The following is an 18090-nucleotide window of genomic DNA, read 5'->3' on the forward strand; positions in this document are numbered from 1 at the left end:
ATGCCCTCCCCTTACCCCCGTCCCGATCACCAGAAGGAGGCGACCAAGGGGAGGCATGAAATCCGATCCGAATTCCATGACATTGAGCCGTAAAGCCCATCTGCCTTTCCTACGGATCGCTTGCACAACACAGGTGCGAGGCCTGGGTGCTCACCGGCAAGGTCTAAACCCCTTGCTCATTCTGCCAATGCCAATGCCAAGCCTCTGCTTAGGCATTCGCGACCCCCGGGAGGTCCAGAGCCTCCCAAAGACCTTGCCACAATTCGCCCAGGAAGGCCCGATTTCCCGCATTGGACAGATGAACACCATCTGGCCGGTAAAACTCCACCCTGTCCACCCTGATTCCAGGGTGGGGAAGGAAGGTACCCAAACCATCTTCCAAGGCCAACCGCAGGGCCCTATTTGCTTTCCTTCTGGCCTGCTTGATCCCAGCAGGATCCCAAGCGGCACGCCAGACTCTCCGAGGCAGTATAGCAGACTAGACAATCCGAACCCCGGGCCACCTTCGCACAATGGCCCACAGATCCTCAACTGCCTGCAAAGACAGGGCCTTCCCCTTCATCAGGCCCAGGTCATTCCCACCAAGGTGGACGACCAGTATATGGGGCGGGGGACAGGCCCTTCCACAAAACAGCAACAGCAGCAGCCCAGACCATCTGAGGCCCCATCGCCCCAACCACTCGACCATAGCCCACTCGCTCAGCCCCAACTGTGAGCCGATCGATGATCTTCTGGCAAAGTGGGCCGCCCAGAAAATCACGCTGTGCCCGCATATGAGGATCCGCAGCCTCCCATGATGAGCCACAGCACCTGGAATGAAAAACATTGTCACATAACTGAACATCAACCAAACAACACAATTCCTGTAGGGGAGCAACAATGGACACACATAGGTCCGATATGCTCCCACTGAACCCGACAAATACTGGGGGGGGGGAGTGTGAGAGAAAGGGTGGAGAAGCCAGACGCTCCTCAATCCACCCCCCAGCCAAAGCCCCTAAGGCCACACACCACCCCATCCGGGCCCTCTGCCCGCCAGCCAACGCTCCTACCAAGAGCCAACAGGCTCGAAGACGCCGACTGAAAGCTCCCACAACGTCCCGCTCCATGGCCGCCAGCCGACTGTCAGGCTTCCCGGCCCTGACACAGCCCTGCATACAGATCGCAGTTGAAGGCAGCTAAACGTGCCTTCGACTGCTCCCAAAAGCTCCCTGCAACTGTACAGGGAGAGGCCCAACAAGAACACCTGGATGCCCGGGAAAGGGAGCCTCTGCATCCTGGCGGGGATGCAAAAAGCGGCCTCGTGGTGCGCAGCTGCTTTCGCGGCACGGCCGGGGTGGGGTCGAATTGTGTGGTGCAGTATGATGGAAGTAAGGTTTTACTATAACAATTATAATTCAAGGAACATTTTATGGTAGACGCTGGGCTGTTATAATTTAGTACACCTTCAGATGGTGTCAGGGGTATGTGGCATATGCAAATGAGTTGTGCTAATTAGCTCTGGCACCTCTTTTTCTACAAAATCACCCCTGCTGTCAACATATATGAACATATGAAGCTGCCGTATACTGAATCAGACCTTCGGTCCATCAAAGTCAGTATTGTCTACTCAGACTGGCAGTGACTCTCCAGGGTCTCAAGCTGAGGTTTTTCACACCTCTTTGCCTGAGCACTTTTTAGTTGGAGATGCCGGGGATTGAACCTGGGACTTTCTGCTTACCAAGCAGACAACTTATGGTAACCTTATGAATGAATGACTTCCAAAATGTCCTTGTGAGGTTCCTCCCTTGAAACCCCTACTTGTTGGCCTTCATTCTGTTCAACCTCTGGGAGACATGCCAGGACTCAGAATGGATCAATGTTGCAAATCAACCATTAATAGAGTCCTGGGCTAACCCATCAAAATGTTGTAAAAATATAGTTTTGGTGCTATGAACATTCAACAGGAAGACAATCCCATAACCAGTGTTCCCTCTAAGCTGAGTTAGCATGAGCTAGCTCACAAATTTTTAGCCTCCAGCTCACACATTTTTGTCTTAGCTCAGAAAAAATGGCCCCAGAGCACAATAATTTATGTAGTAGCTCACAACTATAAGGTCAGTAGCTCACAATTTTAATTTCAGTAGCTCACAAAGTAGAATTTCTGCTCACAAGACTCTGCAACTTAGAGGGAACATTGCCCATAACAGCACACCATATCCCCAGTCAAACTCGTTGCATCATATTGAGCTTTAACACTCTTTGCTCACCCATGGGAATCTGGAGCCCATTTTGTTGACCCTCTCTAAGTGACCAAAGAAACTTCTGCCCAGTTCTAGGGGTAAAAAAACCCTGTTCTTGTTACATGGTCGCCACTTGTGAACTCAAATTCTGCAGGCCATCAATTATCTCCACCTGCAATTGTTTGGATTACTGCAATTAATTTTTCGGCCCCAAGTTCCTGGGGCTTTTCAGAAATGCCCACAAACAATCTGAGAGTAGTAATAATAATAATAATAAAGCCTTTGTGCCAATGAGAGCTGGGGAAGAGAGGAGGGGAGGTAGCACTTCTTAGTTCACTTTTTCTGCTTTGATCAAACAGACTTGAGGTTAGAGTCCCTGTAATCTCAGCAAGCATTCAAGACCTGCATTTATAATGGGTAGTTTTTGAGGCAAGAACAGGTACCATTCAAGGTAGCCTGACGGACTGTAGATGAGCATGGGACAGTCAGCATCTAGGGAGAAGTTCTGATACCAGGATGGTGAGGCTAGTGTTGCTGCTTCTATTGCCTCATGTGGCATGTGGAGTGAAGACTTTAAAGTGTCCTGTTTGTGATCCGCTCCCTCTTCCCCATGAATGGTACCAGTCAGGGGACCTGCTTATTGGTGGGATTACCTCTCAGATCCTTTGCACCTTTCATACATTTTATTTTGTGACCAATCCTTTGCAGGACATGTTGGGGGCAGCAGAGTAAGGATTTTTTTCCCCTCCTTCCCATGTCCTGGGAGCTTGATGTCTATAACCATTTGTACTCAAGGTTACAGGAGATACAAAGAAAGAATATGCCAGTCCAGTCAAAGATTTTCTTTCATGGTGAAGGCTAGTGGGAAAAGACATAGGTTTGAATCTTTTTTGCTTAGTCTCTGTAGCCTCCACATACAGGTCCCATTATCTCCAACAGTCCTTTGGGTGCTCAAAGGGAACCCCTCCTTTCTTGTACACCAAATTGTGTCAGATCCAACCCATAGGGTAGAATAGAAATATGCAAGCATTTTTGCAAGTCATTTTAGTCCATTACAGATTCAAAACATCTTGTTACTAAAAATGGAATTCATATGATCAGCCATTCTACACAAAACTTTACCTGTCTCCTCCCTTGCTAGGTTTGCCAGTTTTTACACTTATCATTCTACCTGTCCCTTTAGTATCATCACAACAAGGTGATGTGATTTGCCTCCATGTCATGAAAGCATCCTCCTTCCATTTTCTTATATTAAGCCTTCATTTAGGCCATTTTTCCCCCCTGGCTAGTTGGCAATCCAGCCTCCTGGTAAGACTAACCACCGAGTGTCAAAATTCGGCCCTTTCCCAGCCGGGCGGTCCATGGACCGCTGAGGCTGGGGGCCGTCCATTGCCTCCCCGCGCGGATGAGAGGCAATGGTTCCTTCCAAGGGTGGGGGCTAGGAGCGGCCTTATAAGGCCGCTCCCGCCCCAAATACGCAGTTCCATTTCGTTGTCGGCCCGCCCACCCACCCGTCAAGCAGTGCAGGCAGAGGCTGGTCGCTCGTTCTAGGGGGCCGGGTAGGAATTTTTCGCCCTCAGACGTATTGGCTTTGTCTGGGGGTGTTTTTGCCTACCTTGCACTGCTGATGTTCTGGTGCTGGCAATTGGATTGGCGGAGCCGTTATAGGTCGGTCACTGGCAGTTTGTGTTGGCATTATGTTTCGGGGATTGGTGAGCTCCCGTTGCATCGCGCCGTTTTGGTGCATGGCTTCCCTGGGGAACTGCAAGCTGTACGGCCCAAGGTTGCTCCAGGAAGGCTTCCGATCCCGGCACGCGGTGAGTGTCCGCATCCTAGGCTGCAAGGCTGTGGGGATGGCGGAGCTCAGGTGTGGTGATCATGTTGCCGGGCCGGCCGGGTCTGAGCCGTTTGGTTGGCTCATACCCGGGGCTCAGGGGGCTCGCCCAGTTTCAGGTCTAGGAGGTGGTCGCTTGACCCCTGGCTTTACCTGTTCCCCATGTTTGCCCTTGCCGTTGAGTTTAATAAAGTGGCCCTTCAATCCAATCTTGTGTATGTCTCGTTATTCCGCCTGGGGGGGGGGGGGCAATGTGCAGTTTCTATATGTGGTTTATGAAGTAGAGGTTCTTTCAAGAGCAACAGAAAGAGGTCATGTATACATGTGTCACCTTACAAGTTGTTGACTCTGGAGTTATCTCAATGTCATTCTCTTAGAAATCTGACAATGTAAGAATTGAAGGATGGGGGCAGGGTGATAACGGAAATTAAAAAAAAAAACACTGAGAATGAGAGAAACTAACAAAAAGAACCCTCTGAAGACAATTATATCTTGTGAACTGAGGTTTTGATGAACCGGAGCACACTTAGATGATTAGCAAAAGGAAATGAAAGCCCTTCACAGCACATATATGCTTTGATTGGTTATAAGTAGTGCGTTGCTTAAAAAAAGAAAAAAAGAGATCAGCTGTGAAGTGCAAGCAATGGAATAGATAGTATTTGTGCATCAAAGAGTTATCCCAAAAAAGTTATTTTGACTCCATACAAAAATATTTATTAACTCAGAACTCATCCATAACAAAGGGTTTATTTACCAATTAACTGATACAAGATATACTTTATAAGTCTTATATAGGCAGGTTTTATAAAGAAATGATGTAAAGTATTTTTTTAAAAATTTTTATCTGCAGCATGATGACAAAGCTCTACCAACATTGTCTCACATTGGCATTTGCTGTAGATGAAATCAACAAGAATCCCAATATTTTGCCAAATCTCACTCTTGGGTTCCACATCTTGGACAGCTACTACGATGCAAGGATGACCTATCAAAGCACCCTGGACCTGTTCTTCAGAGCACATAGACTTGTCCCCAACTACAAATGCAAGAGCCAGAAAAAAATAATTGCAGTCATTGGGGGACTCAGCTCTGAGGTATCCTACCGAGTGGCAGAAATTTTAAGTCTCTACAAAATTCCACAGGTATGATCAGTATATGGGAGTGTAAATTGACATGATAACACTGTTTCTATTGGAGTAACTTCAGGTTTAAAGAGTATGAATGAAATAAAATTAAAGAAATACTTGGTATTTTGAGGAATATCGTGAATTGAATTGCTTTGTGAGAGGGAAAAATAATGAAGGATGTGTCCAAAATGTTCCTTAAAGCTCTTTTCATTCCAGTGGGCTTTCCCCAAGAACTGAACTTCAGGTAATCTAGTTTGAACTCCACTTGACCACTATTACAACCAATTTTTTTTATTTGCATAAAGAGATATAAAACACATCAAAACACTTCATATTTCATCTGTACAACATGTATAAATTTCTTTTCAGGTCACTTATGGATCATTTGCTCCAGAAGAGAAGAGCATGACTCAGTCCACTTCCTTTTTCTACATGTCCCCGAATGAATCCCATCAGTATATGGGGATTATCCAATTGCTTCTCCACTTTGGGTGGACATGGGTTGGGCTTTTAGCTGTGGATGATGACAGTGGGGAACATTTCTTGAACACTATGGAGCCATTGCTTTCCAAACATGGGATCTGTTTGGCCCTTACAGGAAAAATTCCTAACCGAGCAAATTGGGATACTTTGGTAGACCTCAATGCTTTATCATCAAATATATATCTACCATTTATGGATGCAAAAACAAGTACATTTATCCTCTATGGAGAATCTAGAACTCTTGTAAGATTGATCTCTTTGATGTACCTAGGAGATCCTGGGTATAATACTTCACTTGAACGAGTTTGGATTATTACTTCTCAGGTTGATTTTGCAATAACAGGAGTTCAAAGAAGATGTGACTTGCAGTTCTTTCATGGTGCTATTTCCTTTACAATTTGTTCGAATGAGCTTCAAGGGTTCCACAAATTCATTCAGCTCATAAAACCTTGTTATTCACCAGTAGATGGTTTTCTCAAGGAATTCTGGGAACTAGCTTTTGATTGTTTGTGTCCAAATCCTAGAGTACCAGTGGATGTCAATGATGCATGTACTGGAAAGGAGAAGCTAGAGAGCCTCCCAGAACCTTTATTTGAAATGCGCATCACTGGCCACAGCTATAGCATTTATAACGCAGTCTATGCTATAGCACATGCATTGCATGCCATGCTCTCATCAAGATCCAATCTCAGAGCAATGGGAGATGATGAAAAAATTGAAAATCAAGATTTCCAGCCCTGGCAAGTAATGAAATGAAATACTTGAAATGAAATAATCATGACCAGAATAGAATAGTCAAAATTCTCCCATATAAGATTAACTGAGATTAATGGATTTATTAATCATTTAAAAAGAGGTTTTTTTAAAAAAAAATGACATTGACTTCTATATTTGGACCATGTGAGAAAGTAATATTAATTTATTATTTAATGCATTTATACCTCACTTTTCTCCCCAGTGGGGACCTAAGGAGATTAACATCATTCTGCTTTCCTAGACTTTTTTTCTTTTTCTTTTTTTAAAACACACTGTCCTGTTAGTTAGATTAGGCTTAGAGAGTGTGACTGACCCAACTAACCCATTGAGCTTCCATAACAAAAGTTGAGATTCACACTCAGGTCTCCCAGATATTTGCCTGACACTCTTAACCTCTGCACCATACTGACTCCCATTATGTATGTAAATATACGGTTTACCATCCTTGTCAATTCATGTGTTTTTTTTTTTGTGCCTTTGATTTTAAAAAAAAAAAGTAGATGAATCAAGTGGTTTAAGGCAGGACAAGTCCCTATTTTTCCATACCTTTTCGCAAAGAGTGTTAATGACTAAAACTGGATCTCACTAATCCATTTTGAATCCATTTAGAAGGCTTTTTGTGCTGCCTTTCCCCTTAGTTCAGCGTGCAAAGGAGCAGTCAGAATATTAAAGCAAATTTTAAAATGTATGTATGTAACAGAGAAGAAAAGTCGTCGCATGTTGGGTGGGTGAAGGGACAAAGAAATCTCCCTGGGGAAAGAATTAAGGTTGATGCCACAACTGAAATGTTCCATTCTTGGCTTACCACTGATCTATCACAGAAGGTGGCACCTCTCAAAGCAGGGCATTCAATAATAGCACTAGTGGGCAGATTGGTCCATGCGGGAGTAGGATGTACTTGGACAGTGAAATACTGACATGTTTTCTCCCCCCCCCCCCTTTAAATTAGCTCCACCCATTTCTTCAAGGCATTTCATTTAACAACTCAGCTGGAGAAAAAGTGTCTTTTAATGAGAACATGGAAGTGGAATCTGGGTTTGATATAACAAACCTGGTCACATTCCCAAATCAATCTTTCCTTCGAGTGAAAGTTGGACATTTAGATCTTAATTCTTTGGAAGGCAACAAACTCATTATTCATGAGGATCTAATTGTGTGGCAAAAACATTTTAGCCAGGTATTATGTTGTTGTTGTTCTTCTTCTGCTGCTGCTGCTGCTGTTGCTGCTTCTTCTTCTTCTTCATCATCATCTCAGAGACAATCAGATAATATTTTAGCAGTTAGGTTTATGGAAAAATTCATAAACCTAACTGCTAGCCAGTTCATAAACCTAACTAAGAGCCAGTTTGGTGCAGTGGTTAAATGTACAGACTCATATCTGGGAGAACCGGGTTTGATTCCTCACTCCTCCACTTGTAGCTGCTGGAATAGCCTTAGGTCAGCCATAGCTCTGGCAGAGGTTGTCCTTGAAAGGGCAGCTTCTGTGAGAGTCCTCTCAGCCCCGCCCACCTCACAGGATGTCTTTTGTCGGGGAGGAAGATAAAGGAGATTGTGAGCCGCTCTGAGATTCGGAGTGGAGGACGGGATATAAATCCAATTTCTTCTTCTTCTTCCTGTGTCTTGATCTAGCTATTATCCAAATATGAACTTTCACGTATTAAAAAACCCTTAAAGCAAGTTAAAAATTTAAAGTTGCAAGTACATCTATTCTAGTCAACATTTGAACACACTTCTAAATTATCTGTACACATGAAACAACAGTTTATTATAATATTTGAACTGTCAAGTTGCAGCTGATTTATCATGACTGTGCATGTCTTTCAAACCAAAACACATTAAAATGTAGTTTGTCATTGCCTGCTTCTGTTCAGTAGCCCAGTACCCATTGATGGTCTCCCATACAAATATGGACCAGGCCCAACAATGCTTAGCTTTTGCGATCAGATGAGACTGCAATAGCCTGGGGCTTCCAATTCAGGGCTTAATTTCCATGTCTCCATTTTTATATCGGAAGAAGTGAGCATTCACACGAGAGCTTATTCCTACCTTCAATACAACGGAGCCTCCTTGAGCCCGCTGCATCGCAGCGTGGCTAGAGGGGGATTTTTGCCCCCCCTGGAGGGAGATCGGACTTTTTCGGCGCCCTTTGAGCGCGTCTCTAGGGGGCGGGGCTTCAGCGCTATTGCTGAAGCCCCGACTGACGCCGCTGCAGTCCTCTCGGCGTTGTCCACCCACCCGCCCTGTTTGTTATGCAGGCATTTGCTGGTCGCTTCCGTTTGGAGGGGCCGGGTAGGAATTTTTTACTCCCGGCTATTCGGCACCTGACTGGGGGGTGTTTTTTGCCTACCCTGCATAGCATATCAGTGGATTGAGGAATTGGCTTTGGGTTGGTGCCTTGGCAGAGTTTGGTCACTTTTTAGGGCAGGTTTTATGGGGTTTATGGCACCATGCGGCCTGGGGAGGACCGGTTAGCCTCCCCCTTTTGGGAAGTTAGGGGTCTGGCAGGATCAACCTTTGGTGTGGCCCGAGGTATGTGAATGCAGACTGTCCTGGAGACTTGATTGGATGGGTGCCTTTCGCTGAGACTCGCATCTGGTGTTTGGGCCCTGCGGTGCGAGCCTCCCTGCTGGGCCTGCCTAACGGGAGCTGTGGCTCACAGCTCCGGCTGGGGGGCCGGGTCTCTCGCCCGCTGAAAAAGGCAGGGGAGAGGTCTGAGGAGACCCCTGGCCCTGACCTGGCCGCAGTTCGGTTGCCCTTGCCATTGCTGGTTATTTTAATAAAAGTGGCCCATAGTTTCACCAATCTAATTGTGTCTGTCTCTTTGTTCCGACTTGGGGGACAACTCTGTTGGTCTTAAAGGTGCCACTGCAGTCCAACTTTGTTCTGTTGCTTCAGACCAACGTGGCTACCCACCTGAAGCTATCTTCACCTTTATAGATATTTCTTATGGAGCCTGATAAGGTTTTTTTTCATTTGCTACAAATGAAAAAAAAACACCTTCATTTGTCCATTCTTGGTTGCTCAGAAGAACTGTGCTGAATATTCAATTTATTGTTGGTGGTTTGAAAATTTTCCTCATCCATCCAATATATATATATATATATATATATATATATATATATATATATATATATATATATATACATCCTTCTAATATAACACCTGCTTTTGAATTGTTCCATTTCATCTTCATTGTTTGTTTACATACCCCCTCTTGAAACTTAAAGGAATGCCTGAATTCTTCCCTCCCAAATTTCTTTCATGTCTGGATAGGTGCCACCTGTTTCTGTATGTAATGACTTCTGTCTCCCTGGCTATCTGAAGAGAAGGAAGGAAGGGGAGAAATTTTGCTGCTATGACTGTGCTCCTTGCCCAGAAGGGAAAGTTTCAAACCAAAAGGGTAGGTGATTTAGGAGGGTTTACTGTACTCACGTTTCAGGGAGTAAGCACCACTGAAGAACTCAGTGAACTTTAAGGGGTGTACATAGGGCTGGGATTCTAGCAGGAGCTCCTTTGCATATTAGGCCTCACCTTCCTGATGTAGCCAATCCTCCAAGAGCTTACAAAAAAGAGCCTTGTGAGCTCTTGGAGGATTGGCTACATCAGGGGTGTGTGGCCTAATATGCCAAGGAGCCCCTGCTAGAATTCCAAGCTCTTGGGGGATTGGCTACATCAGGGGTGTGTGGCCTAATATGCAAAGGAGCCCCTGCTAGAATTCCAAGCTCTTGGAGGATTGGCTACATCAGGTGTATGTGGCCTAATATGCGAAGGAGCCCCTGCTAGAATTCCAAGCTCTTGGAGGATTGGCTACATCAGGGGTGTGTGGCCTAATATGCAAAGGAGCCCCTGCTAGAATTCCACCCCTGGGAGTACATCTAGAACTTATACTCAAAAACTCTTATTGGTTTAAGATGCTACTGAACTGGAATCTAAGCATTCTACTTCAGGCCAACATGGCTACACTGTCAAAGTGTTTAATGAAGAAGTATCAGTCATGGAAAAACAAATAAAATCCCTTTCTGGATGAGCAATTTCACATATCAAACCAGCAAACAGACGTCAACATGGAAAAAGTTCCCACACTGCTCTAATCAGGACCTTTTTTGTAGAAAAAGCCCAGCAGGTACTCCTTTGCATATTAGGCTACACCCCACAATGGCACCATTGTTTAACAAAGGGCTTTTTTGTAAAAAAAATACCACTTCCTGGTTCCAAGCCAGCCAGCATGTACATTCCTGCTCAAAAAAAGCCCTGGCTCTGATATCACAGGAGGTCAAGGCAATTGGTTCTAAGTAAGCACGTGGTCTGGAACTGAGATGGCCTTTCATCCTTTTGTTTACAGGAATGGATGAGTGTTTCAGATGCCCTGAAGATCAATATCCAAGCAAAGATCAAGATCATTGTATTCCCAAGAGGAAAAGCTACCTGTCTTTTGGAGAACCTCTAGGGATTGGTTTAGCCTTGGTAGCAGGTTGTTTCTTCTTCATCACAGCATTTGTTCTAGGAACTTTTATTAAGCACAAAGACACACCAGTAGTCAAGGCCAACAACAGGAACATTACATACCTTCTGCTCATCTCCCTTCTCTTTTGCTTTCTCTGCTGTTTCCTGTTTCTAGGACAACCAAGGAAGGAGACCTGCTTCCTCCGTCAATCAGCTTTTGGCATTATTTTCTCAGTGGCTGTTTCTTGTGTCTTGGCCAAAACCATCACCGTGGTTTTTGCTTTTATGGCCACAAAACCAGGGTCCAGTATGAGGAAGTGGGTGGGGAAAAGAATGAGCAACTCCATTATCCTTTCCTGCTCACTTACTCAAGCAGGCATTTGTACAGCATGGCTAGGAATCTTTTCCCCTTTCCCTCAGTTGGACACACATTCATTGAAGGAAGAGATCATAGCAGAATGTAATGAAGGGTCTGTGACCATGTTTTATATTGTTCTGGGCTACATAGGACTTTTATCTCTTATAAGCTTGACTGTAGCTTTTCTAGCCAGAAAGTTGCCAGACAGTTTTAATGAAGCCAAGTTCATCACCTTCAGCATGCTGGTGTTTTGTAGTGTCTGGGTGTCCTTTATTCCAAGTTACCTGAGCATCAAAGGGAAATACATGGTGGCCGTGGAGATCTTCTCTATCTTAGCCTCCAGCGCAGCGTTACTGACCTGTATCTTTTGCCCCAAATGTTACATTATTCTTCTGAAGCCTGAGCTAAACAAGAAAGAGCAATTATTTAGGAGAAAGGATTAAAGACTTCAGTTGGCCTAGAATATATTTCAAACTGTTCAGTTTTACTCACAAGTTCAGAATAAGTGCAATATGTAGCAATGGAACAAGAGTGAACAATGCTAAATAAAGCCTATGACTGTATGATTGCTCCTTCCTCACTTATGTGTTTTCTTAGCATAACTGATAAACTGAATGTTCAGAATTCAAGCAACTCTGCTGTTTGTTGTTACTTCCCACTTTGGTCATCTGTACTTATAAAAGGATACCTTTTGGGCTTTGAAACCTTGTGGTTTGCATGCCTTTTCTATTATCTTTGAAAGGCTGCACAAGGAATGTTTCCTACGGATGAGTGTAAAATGCCCTGGAGTTCTGTTTCTCAATTAAAACAATATCATGTGTTCCTTGACCTGTTCGTTGGATTGAATTTCAGTCCAAACATGAAGATCTTCTCTATCATAACCTCCAACGCAGGGTTACTGGGCTGTATCTTTTGCCCCAAATGTTATATTATTTTTCTGAAACCTGAACTTAACAAGAAAGAACAATTATTTAGGAAAAAGAATTAAAGACTTCTCTTGGTCTAGGACACATTCCAAATCATTCAGTTTTACTGATATGTCCAAAACAAGTTCAACATGTAATAATCAAATAAAAATGAACAATGTTATATCGAAGCCTCCTGGAGCCCGCTGCATCGCAGCGTGGCTAAAGGGGAAGTTTTTGCCCCCCTGGAGGGAGAGCGGAATCTTCGGCGCACTTGCAAGCGCGTCCTGAGCGGGCGGGGCTTCAGCGCTATTGCTGAAGCCCCGTTTGACGCCGCGGGAGTCTTCCTGGCGTTTTCGGAGGGCTTGGAGCGTGTTTTCACACTCTTAATGTGAGCGGGGGCTGTGTGTGCCAGGAGGCCTGTTGATCGTTGCGAAGATCGGCGTTGAGGACCAGAGCGCGTTGCGGGAGCATTATTTGACATAGTTTGGACGCAAGGGGGTTGCTGTCGGCCCTGGAGTATTTTTAGTTGTATTTGCTGCTGGAGGGTGCCCTTTGGGCTGAGGGAGGCTTCCCTTACAGGGGCCCTAGTAGCAGGGCTATTTAGGAATAGCTGTCCATTTTTGCCCCCCCCCCCTTCATTCTGTCAGGGGATTAGGTGGCCATTTAGCCAAGACTGGGGTGAACAGCTGGGCTGGGTTGCCGTTTTGAGAGGCGGCCATTGGTCAACAAGTGCGAGGGTGCTTGTAATTGTACTTTTCCTTGGGCTTGGTGGCCATTTTAGCCTTGCTTCTTCTTCCCCATACCTTGTGCTTGGGGCGGCCATTTTTGAGTTGTACTTCTCCCAGGTGCTTGGTGGCCATTTTGGCTTTGCTTCTTCTTCCCCATACCTGGTGCTCGGGGCGGCCATTTTTGAATTGCTGTACTTCTCCTGCTGCTTGGTGGCCATTTTGGCCTTGCTTCTTCTTCCCCACACCTTCTTCTTGGGGTGGCCATTTTACTAGGTGTTGAGGTGGCAGCCATTGTAGAGTTCACTGGGTGGTGGCCATTTTGAAGGCTGTTTTCCCCCCTTTATTCCTTTGTTTGCCTTAGGCTTGGTTAGGCTATTTAAAGAAATTCTGCTTTGTGCTGTGCTCTTTAGCGAGCATGTCGGGTCGCAAAGGCAGTGGAAAGTCAAAAGGGAAACAGCCTGCCCCTAAGGCTCCTAAGCCTCCATCTAAGCCTCCGCCCCCCCCCCCCTTCGTCTTCGGACGATGAAAGGGACGATGAAGTTAATGCAGCCATTTTTCAGAGGCTGCGGGCACTTGAGCAGGCGTCGGGGTTTCCACCTTCTCAGTTGCCCAAGAAGGGGCGGTTGTCCAAGCGTGCTTTGCAGGCAGATATATTGACCCGCTTATCTCTTTTGGAGGGCAGATCTGCTGTGGTTGCTGCTGGAGGAGCTGTGGGGCCTGCTGGCTCTGATGTTGGAGCGGGACTGTTGTCCAGTGTGGGTGGTACCGGATCAGCTTTGGTGCCTGCTTTACCTGTTGGTAAGTCAGGGGACAGCTCTTTGCCTCATAATGGGCCGGTGTGGCCTTGGGGGGCTTGGGGGTCTGCTGGTCTTAGTGGGGCGGGTGCTCTGTTAGGCGGTGCTGGGGCTCCTTCTACTCTAGGCTTAGAGCAGCAGAGCAACTGGATGTGGCCACAGGGTCAGTTCGGTCCGTATGGTAATTGGCCCAGGGTGGGGCAGCAGGGGTCAGCAGCGACTTGGCCCGGAGGCTGGGGTTTCCCATCTCCGTATGGGGCGGTCCCCTTTAGTGCTATGCCTTTTGGGGAAGTGGCTTTGCTGCTAGGTGATCACCTGCTGCCTGCCACGAGGGAGAAAATCTTAAAAGGGGAATACGTGGACGTATTCTCCCTTTTATTTAGGGAATTGGAGAAGAAGGACAAGGATGAGCTGGACGATAAAGAGAAGGAGAAGCTCAGGAAGAGGAAGGTTGATCGGACCTGGGCCAATTGGCTCCTGGGGTTTTTCATATATGCGGGAGTGATAGCACGTGCGCAGCCCTGGCGGGCTGCCGCTTTATTCAATATATGGACATCATATACAAGGGGTATACGATGTTCAGCGGCCCTGCCTGGATCCAATATGACCAGGAGTTCAGGATGAGGGCTGCTTTGTACCCTTCACTTCCTTGGGATCGGATTCACCAACAGTTGTGGCTGCAGGTGATGTCACCTGCTCGGCCCAATTTGGGGGACCGATCTGACAGCGGTCACCTAGTGACTAGGGCTTCCTCTTCTCCTTCTGGTGCATCCTCCTCTTCCCGCAGTGTTGCGGGGCAGGCGGTTCAACCCCGCTTGCTTTGCTAGGAGTTTGGGTCCCAGGGGGCATGCAGTCGTAAAGACTGCCACTTTAAGCACGAATGCCCCCTGTGCACTGGCCCACATTCCTTCAACAGCTGCGCTAGAGTTCGACCACGTAAGGGCCAGAAAAGATCAGGTGGGGGTCCTCAAACTGGAAAAGGGTCCCAGCCCGATAAAGGTGGGGCATCTTAAGGAGTGGCTTCGCAGGTACCCACGTAGGGAAGATGGTTTTTATTTGTTGAACGGTTTTACGTTGGGTTTTAGAATTCCTTTTCAAGGTTCTCGAGTACCAACTTGGTCCAGGAACCTTAAGTCAGTTGTGGGTTTAGAGCATATAGTGGAAGCAAAAACAGCTAAGGAGTTGGCAGAGGGCAGGATTGTGGGCCCTTTCGCTAGTCCTCCTGTGTTTAATCTTAGGGTTTCCCCATTGGGGGTTGTGCCGAAGAAAACACCTGGTGAATTTTGTTTGATTCACCATCTTTCTTACCCCAGGGGTTCCTCTGTCAATGATGGCATACCTGAGGAGCTATGTTCCGTTAGGTACACCTCATTTGATCAGGCCGTGGGCATCGTGCGACGCTGTGGTCAGGGGGCTGAGTTGGCGAAATGCGACATCAAGTCGGCATTTCGTCTTCTCCCTGTCCACCCGGATGATTTTGAGCTGCTGGGTTTTTCGTTTGCAGGGCAATTGTACATGGACAGGGCATTGCCTATGGGTTGCTCTGTATCATATGCTGCTTTTCGAGTGTTTCAGCACCTTTTTGGAATGGGCTGTGCGCGAGAAAGTGGGTTTGCAGGATGTCATTCATTATCTGGACGACTACCTGTTTGTGGGCTCTGCTGGCTCGGGTCGTTGCGCTCAGTTGTTAGCCGGCTTTATTGAGTTGGCCGCTGAGTTGGGTGTGCCATTGGCCGAGGAAAAAACTGAGGGCCCGACCCAATGCCTTGTGTTTCTGGGGATCGAGCTAGATACTTTAGAGCAGTCATCTAGGATTCCTGATCAAAAGCTGCAGGACTTGAAGGAAAGGATTAATTCCTTCCTGTGCAGAAAGAAGGTTTCATTGCTGGAGCTGCAGCAGATGGTGGGGCACCTTAACTTTGCCTGCAAAGTGGTTGCCCCGGGTAGGCCTTTTCTTCACAGGTTCTGTGATGCTATGGCGGGCCTTCGCTCACCACAGCACAGGACCAGGGTTACTAGCAGCATGAGGGAAGATCTCAGGATGTGGCAGGAGTTTTTGGAATCCTTTAATGGGATTTCTTTTTGGAGAGAGGACATGAGGCTCGAGGCTGAGCTTCAAGTCATGTCAGATGCTGCTGGGTCATTGGGTTTTGGGGTCTACTTCCGTGGACATTGGTGCATGGAAGAGTGGCCGGAGTCATGGGTGCAGGCTGGTTTGAGCCGGGACCTCACGTTTTTGCAATTTTTTCCCATTTTAGTTGCGGTTTGGCTGTGGGGGAGTGATATGGTTAATTGCACTGTTCATTTTTGGTAGAAAGTTCCTCACACTGTTCTCAAATTGTAAGTGACATGTGACCTGGAACTAAGATGTCCCTTCTTCCTTTTGCTTTAAGGCATGGACAACTGTTTCAAATGCCTAGAAGATCAATACCCAAGCAAGAATCGATGCCTTTCCAAGACAATAAGTTTTCTGTCATATGAAGAGCCTCTTGGGATCAGTTTAGCCTTGGTTGCAATTTCTTTTGCTCTTGTCACAACTTTGATACTTGGGACATTTATTAGGCACAAAGATACTCCAATAGTCAGAGCCAACAACCGGGATATCACCTACACTCTGCTAATTTCCCTTCACCTCTGCTTCCTTTCTTCTTTACTATTTTTAGGACAACCAAAGAAGTTGTCTTGCTTTCTGCAACAATCTGCTTTTGGTATCCTCAGTGGCTGTTTCTTGTATTTTGTGAAAAACCATGACTGTGGTTGCAGCTTTCATGGCCACCAAACCTGGATCCAGCATGAGGAAGTGGGAAGAAAAGAGACTAGCTAACTCTATTGTCCTTTCCTGTTCTTTCATTCAAATAGGCCTTTGTACAGTATGGTTAGGAACAACTCCCCCTTACCTGGATTTTGATATGCATTCCATGAGTGAAGAGATCATAGCAGAATGTAACACAGGGTCTGTTATGTTTTATATTGTTCTGGGCTACATGGGACTTCTGTCCATCATAAGTTTGATTGTGACTTTCTTTGCCTGAAAGTTGCCAGACAGTTTTAATGAAGCCAAGTTTATCACCTTCAGCATGCTGCTGTTTTGTAGTGTTTGGTTCTGTTTTGTTCCAACTTATGTGAGCACTAAGGGAAAATACATGGTAGCTGTGGAGATCTTCTCCACCTTAGCCTTCAGTGCTGGGTTACTGGTTTGTATCTTTTCTCCCAAATGCTACATTATTCTTTTGCGGCCTGAAATGAACAAGAGGGAACAGCTAATCAGGAGAACAAATACAAAAATCTAAATCTTCAGATACTCGTAATTATGCTGTAATATGGAATCTAGTTAATAAGAAGTAGGACTTGCTACCATATTGCAAATTCAATTAATTCTCCATACATAACTCAAGCAAACAGACAGAAACAATATTTAGAAATAAATAAAATGGAGAAAGCAGAATGAAACCTTTGGCTATATGATTATTCATTTTGTAGTGACATGCTACTTCTTGTACCAGTGAAGAAATTACTTTTAGAATTCAGTAACTGTTATAAGACTGAACATAAATCAGCTGGATTCCAAGACATTTTCCCCTTTAAAATCTTTCATTTTTGTATGTTTTGTATACATGCTTTCCATTAATTGATGAAATGATGGGTGAATTTGCTGGGCATAGTCATTCCTGATATGTAATACCAGAAATGTGTGATATTATAGTGTTCTGGGCATTTTCTAAATGTCAACCACTTACCATCCAAGACATATAGAAGTGATGGCATGTATCTCCTTAGCAAACAACAACTTTAACTTATTAGTATAAGAACAACTGTTTCCCTCTTTAATGTTGACTTCCTAAAATGTGAATGAAAGTTAATGTTTATGATAAATGATTGAAACCTTATTTTTGTTTTGCCACTGTGCTTCTTCCAGAGTGGGGAAAATAGATACATTTGAAGTATCTTGTTTCAGATAAATTCTTGTAGGTAATTTATGTCAAAAGTAATAACACTTCTATATGTCTCTAATTATTTTGAATTCTACAAAAATGGTTGGGAAATGCAATTTAATTAAAATTATAACAAACTATGGAAAATTATCCCATTACTGTAATACATATATGTCTTTGTGATTCTGTTTCTGGATTCTATGCACTTCCTCTTGAAAAGTCATGACAATATCATTCTAAATATTGAAAACAATATATAGCGAAAGTGATTGACATAAAATCAGAAAATTTCTTTTTGCCCTCTATATGAACCTTCCATATATAGTTTCTTGAAATATTGTGGCAAGATAAAGGTACATTATGTCCAATACTCAGGTACAACTGTGTGACACCTTGGCCGTTTTCCCACTCACGTTTTACTGGCGCCACGACCATCCTGACGCCGGCGAATCTGCCTGGATTTCGCAACAGAAGCGCCGGCGCTCCCAGAAGCGCCGGCGCTTTC

The 18090-nt window shown here is 45.2% G+C and overlaps 1 protein-coding gene across 1 annotated transcript; it reads left to right on the forward strand.

Annotated features, from left to right (window-relative positions):
- On the forward strand, positions 1–11666 carry LOC132584692 (vomeronasal type-2 receptor 26-like). The gene is made up of 5 exons (XM_060256591.1): positions 1–89; positions 1162–1370; positions 4957–5198; positions 9696–9822; positions 10765–11666. The coding sequence occupies exons 1-5, from the start codon at positions 1–3 to the stop codon at positions 11664–11666; spliced, it is 1569 nt and encodes a 522-aa protein (XP_060112574.1).
- The last annotated feature ends 6424 nt before the right edge of the window (positions 11667–18090 follow it).

Source organism: Heteronotia binoei, chromosome 15 (assembly GCF_032191835.1).
Source record: "Heteronotia binoei isolate CCM8104 ecotype False Entrance Well chromosome 15, APGP_CSIRO_Hbin_v1, whole genome shotgun sequence".
Classification (NCBI taxonomy): Eukaryota; Metazoa; Chordata; class Lepidosauria; order Squamata; family Gekkonidae; genus Heteronotia; species Heteronotia binoei.